Below are 13,571 nucleotides of genomic sequence, written 5' to 3'. Positions count from 1 at the left end.
TACGAGGATGCGACAACGGTCACGCTTACCCAGCGCAAGTACGGGACGCAACAGCGGAGACCCCCTCTCCGCTGCTTTTATCTATACAACATACGTTTGTCGGGTAGGCTCTCCATCTTATAGGAATACGAACGCTCGTGGCGTGCTGAAACCTGAGAACACTCAATTGTCTCGAAGGCAAACAACGGAGTTCTTTTCAGGCCGCACTAGAAGCCTCCACCGGTACGGCGTTGACAGTACCGCTGTGGATGCTACGTGGCAGCTCAGTGAGTTGTGAGTTTGTGTAAGCTCCATGAGTTGTGTCAAGGCAGTTAAAGCGTTTCGTGAATGTTTTTCATTTGCATGCATCATTGAAAGTAGAGTTACATCCGAGAGGAGTTCAGTTTAGGAGCGTCATGATTTGCACAGCCAAGTACGGGGAGAAGGGCAAATCAAGCGTTTTTCTCTTGCTGCCAAGTGGAACGTCAGCAAGTGGGACTCGACCGTAGGTAGACCAGGCAGTGGTTTGTTGTGTAGCTCATATAGACACTGGGCAAACTGTTTTCCTAGCAGATCATGGGAATCAAGTCCGTTCGCAACCACGTAGCCGCAAATGCCATCGACAACATATTGTCACGTCCCAAGAAAAACCCAGAAGGACTTCTTGACTGGACGAAAAAGCCCAACTACGGCGTAGTTCCTGAGTACCTGAAGGGGATTAAAGACAGCCTTGAGCTCGAGTATGCCTACATCGAGTCACTCCGGAAGGACGATGCGAGGGTACGTGTATTTTTTTAACATGCAAAGCTTGACTGCTACATTATGGCGAGGAATCATGCCGTTTCAAGGCGTCACTCAACCCCTGTGGATCAGTAACTTGTTTGTTACTCTTTTCGCTACAGGGTGGCCTGCCAGGGATGTCGGAAGCACGAGTAATGCCAGAGTTAGAGAGGATGGCTCTTCTCAGTGGATTGAAGAAGAGGTGGAACAGCCTTAACTCTGAATATCAAAACACTACCCACATCGTGAAGCTTGACACTATCGGGAAGGCGAAACGGAAAGAACACTTTGAAGAGCAACTTGCCGCAATAGAGAAGTACATCAGCAAGGCAAGCAAGGGAACGATCGTTATCAGTTCCAGGTGATATCGCATACTCAGCCGTTCAGGCTGCTCGGTGCCTCTCTAGTGACTTCTCTTGAGTACTCGTAGCTGCTCCAGCGATCACATCGGAACAGAGCCATTTGCATGGGTATTTCCTGTTTCCTCCTCAGTGGGCCTCTGCAGTCTCTGGGTGATCCCTCTGATCGGAGTTACTGTGATTATTCTGAACCACTTAAGAATTCTTAGCTGTTCAGCGTTTTGGTCGTAATCACCCTACTACCTGCTGTTCTAGCCCTTGTGCAAGGGCTTCTAGATACTGGTCTGTTGTTGCGTCCTGCTGCATATCGAGAGTTGCTCCAAACTGAGGTAGAGAGCATAAATGTGCCGCAGCGCGTCAAAAACGGAAAAGGATCGTACTTTGTTAGCTTCGAAGAGACTACTGAGCGCCTCCAGAGAGGCATTGGCGTCGCGTGGTCCTGAGCAGCAGATAAAATTGCCTGAGAAATGAAGCATACCATTTTCCATTCGTACCGGAGGATGCGTCGTGTTCTTGAATCGCTTGGAATCGCTGCTGTGTGCTGGCCTTCAAAAGTGGGTGAGTCTGGAGCGATATAAATAGTCTACGCCCAGAAAGAAAAAACGCCTTCAGTCATACGATTGCAGGAGGTGTTCCAAGCATCTTTTCATAGACCTCAATTGGGCTCCGATTGACAAGCCGTGTTTCCCCTGGGATAGAGTGCATCAGGCACAGGGATAGTGACTGGTTTTCAGTTGTCATACCGGTAGGAGGCGAAACCGCGTTCAATTGTTGATCGTATTCGTGTGCGACTTTGCTAATCTCTGCAAATGGCAAAGAAAAACGTATCTTTCATCGAACCAGGACGCTATCCTGTGCATTACCGTCATGAATGAATTGCTTGAAGCGCTGTTTCAGTTTGATCAGTGCCCTTCGCGACGTTTTATACCTGCAACACCAAGAAAAAGTGGATACGTCACTGTTGAAAGCTGGGCATGAGGCTCACCTCCGTCCAGGAACCATTTCGACATCAACTTTGGGAAGTTCCTCTGTCTCGCTCTCTTGAACTGGAGCGGACTGAGTGGCCGGTGTTCCCGCGGCAGGTTCTGGCATGGCCCCCCGAGTGACACCCTGTCCGTTGCAAATGAACACGCACCAGGTGCAGCCAACTGCAGACAGTATTGCCAACCGTAAATGCATATCCATTTTGACTGAACACGGCATGATTACAGGAGTGTCATTAGCGAGTGCCGTCTGGTAGGGCGTTTTCGAACCAAACCTGGGGTTGCCCGGTTGTCGTATAGTTCTATTGCTGCGCTGTAGAGACACACACTGGAAGCACACTGGAAGGCTGGCGGGCAACGCCGGATCGTATCAACCGCTAGCTCCGCCATTTACAATAGTGTGCCCTGCTACCTGGTGGAAAAATATTTCGAGAAGGTTTCGATTGGTCCCTTTCGCTTAAAGCACGGATGGTTTGCACACCAATAATTCACGGCACTCTGACACGTGTCTGAGTCCTTCTCGGTAGAGGAGGGTACCATTCAGGTACCATATATTTAGATAGCTGTGATGTTAAGGAGCATAGGAAATGCTACACACCGTAATTGGTAATGCATGGGGCAGAACACGGCGATCGGCATATTTTCCTATATTAACTAAAAGCGGAAACCCAGTATCTGTTCTTTTTCCCCCTCCTTTGTCGTCTTCCCGTTCTCTGTGGTCTGATGTTGGATGCCCTCCGCTGTCGAGCTGCTCAGTGGTGGAGTCCAGTTTTCGGCGGTCTCTATGCGGCGCAGGAACACGCCCCGGTTCCCCTGAATTTTTGGCTCAAAAACGATTCTTTCCAAACTTGGGAAAGAATAATAAAATAGCGGAAGGCTATACAGCGCATATGTTCGGGACCCTATTCCCCAACGTTCAATAGCAACTGTCTCGTGGGTAAGTGGCTGTATGTAGATAAGCTGGGAGATTCCATTGCACGTACTAGGAAGTGTTTGACTACGCTTTGGTAGGCAGGTGAATAGCTGAACAGTTGGGTAGATATCAGCGAGTCAGGCTTCTGACCTCTTTATGGGGAGGCAGCGAGAGCATGCGTTCCACTTCGTCCGGGTCCGTACGAGGTCAAAAATAATCATTCTTACACAACTTAATACAGCTTAATGCCTAGAATCAGGAGGGGCCTCGCTGGACGATAGGCGACTGGGACAAAGAGTGAAAAGCTTGTAACGTTTTCCCCAGCGGTGCGCGGGGTCACTGTTTTCTCGCAGCAGGGTTGCCAGGGATGGAGATGGTAATATTCACTGACAAAAACTCATTTTGGGAGCCAACAGTGTAGACAGTCTATCGATCGGCACCAGCGTGCATTTCGCCTTCATTCTTCTGCTTCCAGAAACAGTGGACATGACAACCCACAATGCTGAGCATCCGTCTCAGGGCAGCTTGCGTCGAGAAATAACACAAGATTTGAGAGTTCTCACGCGACGAAGGACTATATTGTGCTCCCCCTGCGACGAACGGTTTTCGAAAAAGAGAAAAAATGCCAGAGAAGCAAGCAACAGAAAGTAAAAGTTCACAGTGATCTACCTGACCACAGTTTTGTCGCACACACACGAGGGCAAGCCCACATGTTTTCTGGGAGTGCCGTCTCTGCTGTAAAAACGCAACGAGGAGACAGAAATGTTCTCAACCCTAGGAAACCACCGACAGAAATGGAAAAACTAGGGTGTATGTAAAGAGTGGCGTCCCCACAGAAGGTATCCGGCCCAATGTTACTAGCGTTCGCCCGACTTCTTTATTTACGTTCGGCGCTGCTTCCATTGCCCGATACACTATATTTGTCAAGCACTCAAAATGTGGTTTCTTATCGTCAGTAAACCGTCTCAACAAACCATTTCTATGCCAAGTAGAGGAACAAGTGAAGACAAAGCCAAGGCGCCTGGCCCCAAGACCTCGAGGATTAGAGACAGTTTTCAGGATGCTGCAACCCTCCGATTCCGTCTATCTAGATAATCATTGCCTGTAATAAACAATCACACGTACGCATATACGCATTCGTACTATCGGACTCTTCTGGACGAAGTCTAACGCTGAGGACGCATTGCCTGCGTTAATCTACAAATGTATTTTTTTAGGAGCTGATCCGTTGGCTCAAACGGTGCAGCGACTGGACAAGGCTGTCGAAAGCATGTTCAGGCGACTTGTAATTGCGCAGGACGTAAAACGGGTGAGGATCTAGAAACTCCAGCAACAGTGAGTTAAGAGAAGACATTTCTTCTCGACACCTCCTTCCGAAAATATCAACGGACGGAAGGAAATCCTGTGGACTCAGAGCGGGCAGAGCCTCGACTTTCTCCCAAACCGACATTTTGGAAACTTCCTCAGCAGTGAACAAGGGTCTCCTCAGCTCCTCTGCCCCTCCTGGCCTCTCGTGTGCCATTGACGAGTTCCTTAGAGGTCGAGCGTTTTCTTTAAATTTCCCGTCGTCCTCGTACGTTTCTGTCACGGCTTGTCGTCCACTGTTGCCCGCGACCACTGACTCCTCGCTAGACATCGATGGGGGTGGCTCTGCGTTTTGATGAACGCTTTGAATTCTCTGTAATCCTGCAGTGACCACGAAGGAATCGGGTGCCGAAGTTCCCCGGAAATTTAGACCCGTCCCTGGAGTCGCGTCTTTTTTACTGTGTCCGGGTGGAGTCGGAGAGGAAGCCACAATCTGCTCCTTTCTGAAGAAGGCAAAAGAAGTTCTGTCGGCAGAGACGAAAGGCTGTGAAATGCCGTGCCCCGTCTTGTTTATAATAAGAGGATGGGCGCCCGCCGTGCGAAGGAACCGTCGATTCTTAGGCCGAACGACGGCAGGAGAAAAGCAGGTGGCGCTGTTGGCAGTTCGTGTGGAATGAGTGACGGCATGAGATAATGCTGGGAGAGTGTCCTCTGCGATGGGGTTTCGAACATGATTCATACATCGAGTCGGCGCTCGATTGTTCGGTTGACTGGAGACATTGTTATTCAATTGATCTGGCAAAGCGACAGCTTTTATCACACGGCAGTCACCAGCCTGCAGGCCACTGGTTTCTATGGTAGCGCTTTTCATCTTAGTGAGAACAGAAAAGCACAAACAACTGATAATCTGGTCCTGCTCGGAGAACATGCGGCAAATATCGGTCGGCAACTGGAGCAAGCGAAGTTCTGTAGTAAATTTTTGGAGGACGACGACGTGCAAACTTTTGAAATCCAACAGTTCGCAAAGGATAAAAGCGAGCAATTGCAAGTTGACGTGATTACCAACTAGTCTCACCCCATATTTCTTATACTCTTTCTGTGATACGTCTCGGGGCAGTCGGTCTCGTGGGTATATAAAACAGGGCAGGTAAAATCTGGAAAAAAACGATTCATTTGTGTGGTGCTGAGGCGGTGGTTCTTCTTCACTATGGACCCTTCCCTCTCGAGCGGAAAGCGGCTTATCCTCCTTCTCATGCGCCGGCTTGAAGGGAAGAGCGGGGGTATCTCCTCGTCCCCCACCCTTGCAATTTTCTGCTGCCGTTCTATTAGCGACCCCCGTGCATGGAAGATTGTTTGTGGCGACGACGTTTTTCTCGGACCACATGTAGTGAAGGAAGTTTCTCTTATCGTCGACGCGGCGGCAAATGGCGCCGTGTGCTACGCTTTCTTTCAATCCACTTCTTGCGAACTGGCCTTCACCTTTGTTCTTCGCCAGCACCGCCAAGATATATGCAGCCGTGATGGACGAGACATGTGGGCATGAATACACTACTCTGCGTCCACAGCTCCAGTCGAGCAGTAAGCTATCCTCGTTCACAGACGAGAACGGGGCGCGTAGCGAGCAATCGAGGTCAATTGCCACGACTCGGAATTTAGCAGAAGGATTGCAGAGGACCATCCGTGTTATTTCCGCTGCAGAGAGCACTGGTGGTTGGCCTGTGGCACCCAACCTGTCACTCATATATGCTGGCAACTCCACATTCACGAGAATATTCTTCGGATTGAAATCAAAAGAAATCATACCAGCTTTGCAGGCAATAACCTTGTGGGCCGTTGCCACACGGATGCTTAAATCGACCAGACGCTTGGCCGCCAGAATACCCTGGGGATAGGCACCAGACCTCAGAAGTTGACTTAAGTCTGAGGTTCGGTGGAAATTCCAGATAAAGGCCGTCAGTTGACACGCATTCGGGATGTACTCCATTATGTACGCACATATGGGAGTCACTCGGGGAGTCGGAGAAGCCCTCGAGTTGGGTGTCGTTGACCTCCCAGAAATTCTCGCGTCCCGACTAGAAGCCAGCTGGCTACAGCCTGTGTCTCTCTCTCCCTGGAATCGAATCCAATCTCCTTCCAAGAATGCCAGAGGCTTGCAGAAATATCGTGTCGAGTTGGCCCCCTTCTTACTCTCTGTCTGCCCTGACGTAGAGCAGCTAGGAGTCGCGGAGCCATCGCAGCAGAACGGACACGAGCGTGTCGGGTCTGACATATCGGCATCTACTTCCCCTTTGATTGACGTCTCGTGTTCAACAGGTTTCTCCCGCGCCACTCCAGTGGGCAGTGCCGCCGCGGCCTCCTCAGCAAGGTACATGGTTTCAAGTCGAATAAGGTTTCTCCATCCGTGTCGAAGATACATACATGCAGCCGGGTCACTCTGGACCGCAAGCTTTAAAGCATATTGCTGACCTTCTATCTCCACTAAGTAGACATGACCCATGGCTCCACTCCCAATCAACGCTTTCAATGGTAGAATCCTTGTGTTGTCCCAGCGTTGTGACTCAAAAGGATACCCTCTTGATGATGTTTCCTTCTTGTTCTCTGCACAGCTGCATTTTTGTTCACAGTGGCTACCAAGTCTGCGTGGAGAGTGAAACTGGAAAGGTACAAAAGAACGAACCTTTATATGAGGAGCGTTTATACCCAAAGACGCTGGACCTCCTTTTCTGTCCGATCCAGAGACCGTTTCTTGGCGATACTTCGTAGTGAAAACCGGGCTCGCGTGTCGTTTCTGAGTCCCCGTATTCGTGCCCTTGGGGAATGCTCTCGTTTCGCCGTTGTGAACACGTTCCATTCGCCGCTGACTGTCGTGCGGCTGAGATACTCTTCTCTTCCTGTTTACATCCAAGCCATCTTGTCCGGCTAGAGGGGTTTCGCCTCGGGTGTCAGTTCCTGCCCATGTTTCGCACTGTTTTTTGGAGGGAGACCGAAAAGAAGTGCTTCTCGTCCCTTCTTCTGTAGGCTGGTGGCGGCTTACGATACTTTTTTGTTCTCGCGAATCGCTGTCGACCCGCAAGCAGCGCAAGGTTGGATTGTACGGCGACGTATTCGCAGGTCTCTGCATAGGCGGCTCACAAAACGCTGCCTGCGGAGACGATCCACAAGCAAGGAACTGAGGAGTTTGAGCATCTGGTGTGCACGCTGTCTCGAGAGAGCCAATGTCTATGGGGATGCCGGTCTTGGTCGAATAGTTTGTGGCAGCCTCAGGGGAGCGCAGTACCGGACTAGTAGTCTTGTCGGCAGCAGCAGGGGTGGCTGCTTGCGTGGTCGATGTCTTTTCGGCGAGCAGGAGAGCAGCGGGGGAAAGCGAAGCTTGAGGCGACTGACTTGACATGCTGCAAGCATTTTCGTTAAGACAACGCAAGTGACAGGCATGTCTTGATCTCACATCGCTTGGAGTTCTGTATATATTCAGACCTCTCGCACACGCTGCGAAGCCTGGAACCAACACCGTAGCGGCCTGCTCGGTGGTATTCATACATTTGGAAATAACTATTGACGAGTTAGCTTCACATGAGGCACGCAATCTGTAGCAGGATGGCTTTTCTTTCCTGTGGTCGATAGTAGTGCACGATCTTGAACGGGGACAGACTCAGATAGGACTTATCTGCGGCGGGGTCCCCCTAAAAATGGAAAGTCAGATGTCAGGTGGTGAACTCACGGCTGAGCCCTCTTCTGGTTATTTGGAAGGAGGAAGGTTTCGAAAGGTGAGATGTGGGGAGCCCACGTGCTGAATCCCTTTCCCGTTGAGAATGAACCAACGAATGAGTTGTTGTTGCGCAAGTCGGTTATGCATGGCGGAGTACAACTGCCACGTGGATACGCTGATATAGCATACTGCTCCTTCGCCCCGTCTGTTGATTCCGCCTCCTCCTGGAGGCAGTATCCAGGCTGCAACGATCCTCTCCTTTGGCCGCCTTGGCAACCAACTAGCCCATTGGGGCTGTGATCGCAGCTGGGTCGCATCATGTAGTGGGAAGCCAGTGGCGTTGAAATATGCGTTACGGGGAACACTGTAAAATCGTGGATGGGTTTCGTCGTTCTAAATATGTCTGCCCGGCAGTCTTTTTCACATGCTCGAAATCAGCAGAATTCTTCCTGTCGTTTGAATGAAAAAGAATGGGCTACTTCATTGTACTGTCATAATGCCAGCAAGCACCACCGGGAAAACGGGCTCCTTTGGAACACACAACGTTGATAGGGCTAGGAAATGCTCCAAGCTGGAGCACAAGACCTGTTCAGCCAAGGACAAAAACGGAAAAAAAGATGATGGACGTAAAAAGTCACCTTTTCTCGATTGACAGTGTTGTGGAGGCTCGAACGAAAGAGACAAAACAGAGGCAATCTCTTTTTCAGGTTAATTGGAAAATGCATCCTATCTGATAGCCAGTGAAATAGAGAAAAACATGCACTTTCTCTTTCGTATTCCTGTGTATTTTAATTCACACGGAACACCTGGGCCACCACCGCTGTTGTGGCATTTGGGAGGGAAAAAGTCTTCAAAAATTCGAAGGAGTCTGTGTAACCACACAATCACTCAGTAACGGGTCGGGCGCGCTGTGTGTCAGACATATGCCAGACTAAAGAAGAACCTCGCCTCTTAGGAAATCCAGTTTCAGATTTTCTGCTCTGCGCGTTAACCTTGTCAGATCACTGACACAGCATTACATTATCAGTCAGGTGTCCCGGCATTTTTGAAAGGCAGAAAAGAAAGCATCGACACACGACTACATAGAAATGCATGTAGCCTCCCATGTGCCAGTATTCCCCTGTGCCCGAGGTAGATCGATTCCACGACTGTCAGATCCTCCGCGTAAGTGGTGACAGGTCCGGAGTAGAGGCCGTCCGTGGCGCTCACGTTTCTCTACTAGACTTTGAACACAACATATGCTGTTTATAGGAATAGGAAATGCGAGTAATTCAACAGAGGTAAGCAGATCACGGGCAGTGAGGCTTACGGTTTCTATACACTGGCTTGTTCCACCCATCGGATAGTGGAAAGTTGCGCCTACGGTGAGGCTTCTCATCCCCGGGGTTTTGTGAGAGTGGGCTTCTGTTAACGGTGATTCCTTGTCACCTAAAAAGCGTCCTCAGGTCTACATGCTGCATGTCGCACATTCGGCAGCTTCTTCACAGTGATGTCGTCGTGCACTCGCCTAACGCCGGGGATATATTACTGCAGTAGTCTACACTCTCTCGACGGTCTTGCCTTTATATCTCTAATTATATCTGCATCATTCTAGTGCTATTGTGAGAGAGTAGGCTTCGGCGGAGCTGAGTGTACACATCATGAGCTGGCAGACCTGCTTGTGAGCAGGGCTAGAGTATAACAGTCTGTTTCGGTGTGTTAGCCGTGGAACCACAGACACGTTCCTGGCAACAGATGGCTTCACGTGAACATAACGAGGCAGGCGTATGCTGACGCATGACAAGCCGGTGAAGACTATGTCGAAAAAAAATTCCGGTCGCTCCTTTTTTTGCGTTAATCCAATTACTTGTTCGCTACCAGGAAACATTTCTCTCGGAGTACGAATACGGCCGATGGTGACACAAAGGTAAAGCAGGTATTGCAATTGTTTTGCGACGATGTGGATTGAGGGATGATTGGGTGAAGCCATTGTAACGCCACACAGAAGTTCGAGGAGAGGCCACAGTGAGTCCTTGTCAGAAGCTGGGCACAAATTCAAATACATATTGTTTTTGCGTCCTGAAAAGAACGACCGCTACAAATTTACACCTCGTATGCAAGCCGTTACGCGGAGGGATCTGGCACCCTCGTTCCCGGCGACAACCTGGAAAGGATGCAAGGATGTGCCGCGACTGAAAAAAACTCCGCCTTTTTGGCAAACAGTGTTGCCAGTTTTGCGAAGGCCAGACCGAAGTTTTAGTTCGTGTCCACTTTCTTGATCCCTAAGACGCTAACCCGGAGTCCAAGAGAAGCTGTCATTCTGCCAGCCTGTGTTTCGCTACATATTGGCTTGCTTCGGTTCTCGACACACCCATTAACTTCTTCCCACAACTTCTGGAGAAGTCTTGCACTTTCCAACCTTTCGTCTTGCTCGATTGAATAGCTTATTTCCGTGTTGCGTCCGCTGGGAGTGGCGGAGACCACTGCAACTCGTGGCGAACCTTGGTTCCCACGAGTCCTCGTGAAGGGTGTGTCTTGAGACTCGAGTACTTTGTCCATACTCGGATCTGGCTTTTGGAGACGGTTTCTCCCATACTCGAGCAGCTCCGCAACTCCCTGAGCGAAATCACGTTTGCAGGTAACGACGTTGTTCTTGCAAATGGTTTGCAGCACCCGAAGAGCGGGTATATTGTAAGATACCGTTGAAACAGATTGTCGCGTGGGGATGATCGGCAGGGGTAACTGAGACGAGGCAGCCTGAAAGGCGGAACTACCGGATGGCCCAGCAACAGCTTGTGTGCCAATCGACGCTGAAGGTTCCTTTTCCTGAGTCAAAGGTGGAGAAGGTGCAGAAACAGGTCGCGAAGTTGAGGAGCGTTCGGTAGAAGTCATGTTGTGGTCTGAAATTTTGCTGTCAGCGAGCACAAGAGGAATTGCATTGTCGATAGCAAAGGCTTGCGTTTGTGTTGACGAGCTGTCTGGTACTGTCCTCTGCATTATTAGCAACCCTTCAGGTGCGTGTCCTTCCGTTCGATGATCTTGTTCCCTTGCTTGGTGGGTGGACTGGCGCTGTTGCAGTGATATAGTCGATGATGATGCCATGGTCCCAGCTGCTATGCGTAAGGTTTTACCATCGTTCACCTCGCTCCGCACAGCCTCAGGAACGGTCGCAGGAGCCGAATTCTGAAGCGGTGCCGCAGACGAAGACGGCGAAACAGTCGTAGCTGTTCCCCCTTGGCGGCCCCCGGACTCTGTGATAATGGTCTCCATAGTTTCAGAACCTACAGACTTATTCGTGTCATATTGGTTTGGTGGAGTGCCTGTTTCCTTCTCTAAAACATGTCCGTCGTAGCCAATTCCCATCGGTTCTCGTGATTGGATCCCAACATCCTCTGCAGCAGCATGAGGAAGCGGGGAGGCTGCCGGCACTAGAGAATTGCGCACAATTGCACGAGCCAGAGGCGCTACAGCGTCTGTAGCTGCCTCTTTCGTAATGGTAAACTCCAAAGGAGACGAGGCATTGGGAATGGTTTGAGGAAGCAGACTAAAAGGTAAGTCCACCGATGAAATCGGCAACGAGGAGCGAAAACCATTGTGGGGTTGAGTAGATGAGTGAGTGGATAATACAGGAGAGCGGTCTTTTGCAGAAGCTAAAAATACCTCGGAGCCACGTGGACCGTCTTGAACATACCGCGTGTTCGGTTCATTCAAGAACACTGTTGACCTCTTGGCATCGGTTGGTTCTTTTTCAGCTGCGATAGGTTGTGCCTGATGTCCGGGAGGTTTGTCCACCGCGGCTAGGGTTTCCCGAGCGGCCAGAGTTTGACCTTTGTGAGGAGAATCTCTGAGGTAGTAACGAGATTCAGGAGCTTCTGGCGCATGACAGTCGTCGGTGGAGGTGTCTCCCCACAGTCCCAACTTTTTTGGGTTTCTGTGCTCCACAGACTGCGTCCTTGGCGAAGAAATGTCCGCCCGCTCCTCGACCGCCAGGATATCATCAGCATAAACGGTATCCAAATAATTCCCAAAAACCTCCAGTACCGTTTCGGTATAAAGAGTGTCATCGCGGTCCTTCTGTGTTGTCGGTGGGCACAGTCGGTGGCTCATAAGAAGAGACTGCGTTGCTCTCTTGAGTGCCGCTGGAATACAGTCGGTCGTGTCACCTGCCGTTAACTCCCTCTCGAACAAATCCAATTCTGAACTCATTTTCCCCAGCAGTTGCAAAAATATTTCATGTTTCTTCTTGATGCCATAGCTCGCGAGAAGATCCAGAACGATGCCGGGAAGAGCCCAGCCCGGGAGCCGAACAAGATCGGCTTCCTCTTTTGAGGAACTATTTCCTTGGAATTGAGAAGGGTAGGCAAGGAAGCGATTTCGCGGTCCTCGGCGGAGCTTTCTGGAGACAAGCTCCTGAAGAAAATTCTCATAAGCAGTCGTTGAAGCGCCATCCACAACGACGGGCGAGTCCTCAGCGCAACCAACAATCGAGAGGGAGGCCGCAGCTGAGCAAAAGCAAAACGCAGAATAAAAGTAAGAATTTGCTACGTCATCAAGTGAGATAAGTCTGAGAGTGCAAATGTTGCGTCTCCTTGCCTTACACGGTTTTTCCTATGGTGAGAGGAATTATCTAAGTTTTCGGTGTCTAAATTTTCGGATGATTCAGCACACAGATCAAGAAGACGTGGGGACCGCCTCGTGTACACTGGTCTATTACTACAGAAGCGACAAGAACCAGTTCCCGGTTTAATCCACATCTCAACTCCATCGTCTCCAGCTAGCTGTAGCTGCACCCTCCGGCAAACGCTGCAGAAGTGCAATCACATGATCCCGAGGCGACCGAAACGATAAGCTGCTTTTAAGGTTTTGAGGGCCTGTCAACCTATCGAGATCTTAGTCCATACGAAGCAGGGCATGACCATCTCACTTATGGAATTATGCAAGGTCGCCGAAGAATACCGTGGCAAGAGGCTTTCTTTGGGAAATGTTTTTCTCCCGATGTCTTACCCCAGAGAAGGAGACCGCAGAGTGTGGCAGAGGAACACGCTTTCATCATTCTTTGGCAGGCTTATGGAACGGATTTTTTTTGTCCTGCGTCAAGCCTGGTGGTTGAGAACAAGTACATGCGGCGGGGCATCACAAACCAAGGGATACGATTAGCTTCAAAAGGAAAATAAACAGGAGCGAGTTTGAATGTATACTGGCTGATACTGAATCGCAGCCGAACGAAACGCTCCCCTGTCTCGAGCTAGCCGCTTCCCATCGGTCGCAGATCGTTTTGCATGTGCACGCGAAAACCGTTCAAACGACCGGGCAACAGCCTAGTGTAGTGTCAAGGCGAAGCAGCTGGAGGCAGCATTGGTTTCCACAGGAGAACGCTTGAACTGCCGCAAACGACACGAGAACGTAAAGGTCAAGCAGCCTCCCGCAAATGCAGGGCACCGGTAAGATGGGCCGCTCTCCAGAAGAAGACTGCAGTCCACAATCGGATGTTGGCGTTCAGGTTGTGTACGGACTACACACCAGAATGTGGAAACACAAAAAAGTCGAAGGCTGATTAACTGGACTTG

General features: G+C 50.2%; 4 protein-coding genes across 4 annotated transcripts; 1 reads left to right on the top strand and 3 right to left on the bottom strand.

Annotated features, from left to right (window-relative positions):
• Nucleotides 1–555: 555 nt before the first annotated feature.
• NCLIV_002740 (related to CG16984 PROTEIN, related) lies at nt 556–1,124 on the top strand (the record flags this gene model as incomplete). The annotated part of the gene is made up of 2 exons (XM_003879772.1): nt 556–759; nt 882–1,124. 2 exons carry the CDS (start codon nt 556–558, stop codon nt 1,122–1,124), a joined length of 447 nt encoding a protein of 148 aa, XP_003879821.1.
• A 225-nt stretch (nt 1,125–1,349) lies between these two features.
• NCLIV_002730 (conserved hypothetical protein) lies at nt 1,350–2,321 on the bottom strand (the record flags this gene model as incomplete). The annotated part of the gene is made up of 7 exons (XM_003879771.1): nt 1,350–1,442; nt 1,499–1,578; nt 1,613–1,682; nt 1,737–1,807; nt 1,862–1,921; nt 1,982–2,046; nt 2,104–2,321. 7 exons carry the CDS (start codon nt 2,319–2,321, stop codon nt 1,350–1,352), a joined length of 657 nt encoding a protein of 218 aa, XP_003879820.1.
• Nucleotides 2,322–4,227: 1,906 nt separating this feature from the next.
• Nucleotides 4,228–7,710, bottom strand: NCLIV_002720 (conserved hypothetical protein; the record flags this gene model as incomplete). The annotated part of the gene is made up of 1 exon (XM_003879770.1): nt 4,228–7,710. The coding sequence occupies one exon, from the start codon at nt 7,708–7,710 to the stop codon at nt 4,228–4,230; it is 3,483 nt and encodes a 1,160-aa protein (XP_003879819.1).
• Nucleotides 7,711–10,260: 2,550 nt separating this feature from the next.
• NCLIV_002710 (conserved hypothetical protein) lies at nt 10,261–13,054 on the bottom strand (the record flags this gene model as incomplete). Its single annotated transcript, XM_003879769.1, has 2 exons — nt 10,261–12,506; nt 13,009–13,054. The coding sequence occupies 2 exons, from the start codon at nt 13,052–13,054 to the stop codon at nt 10,261–10,263; spliced, it is 2,292 nt and encodes a 763-aa protein (XP_003879818.1).
• Nucleotides 13,055–13,571: the final 517 nt, after the last annotated feature.

This window comes from Neospora caninum, chromosome Ib, assembly GCF_000208865.1.
Source record: "Neospora caninum Liverpool complete genome, chromosome Ib".
In the NCBI taxonomy this organism is placed as follows: Eukaryota; Apicomplexa; class Conoidasida; order Eucoccidiorida; family Sarcocystidae; genus Neospora; species Neospora caninum.
The sequence above is the reverse complement of the archived record's forward strand: the minus strand, read 5'-3'. Positions and strand labels throughout refer to the sequence as shown.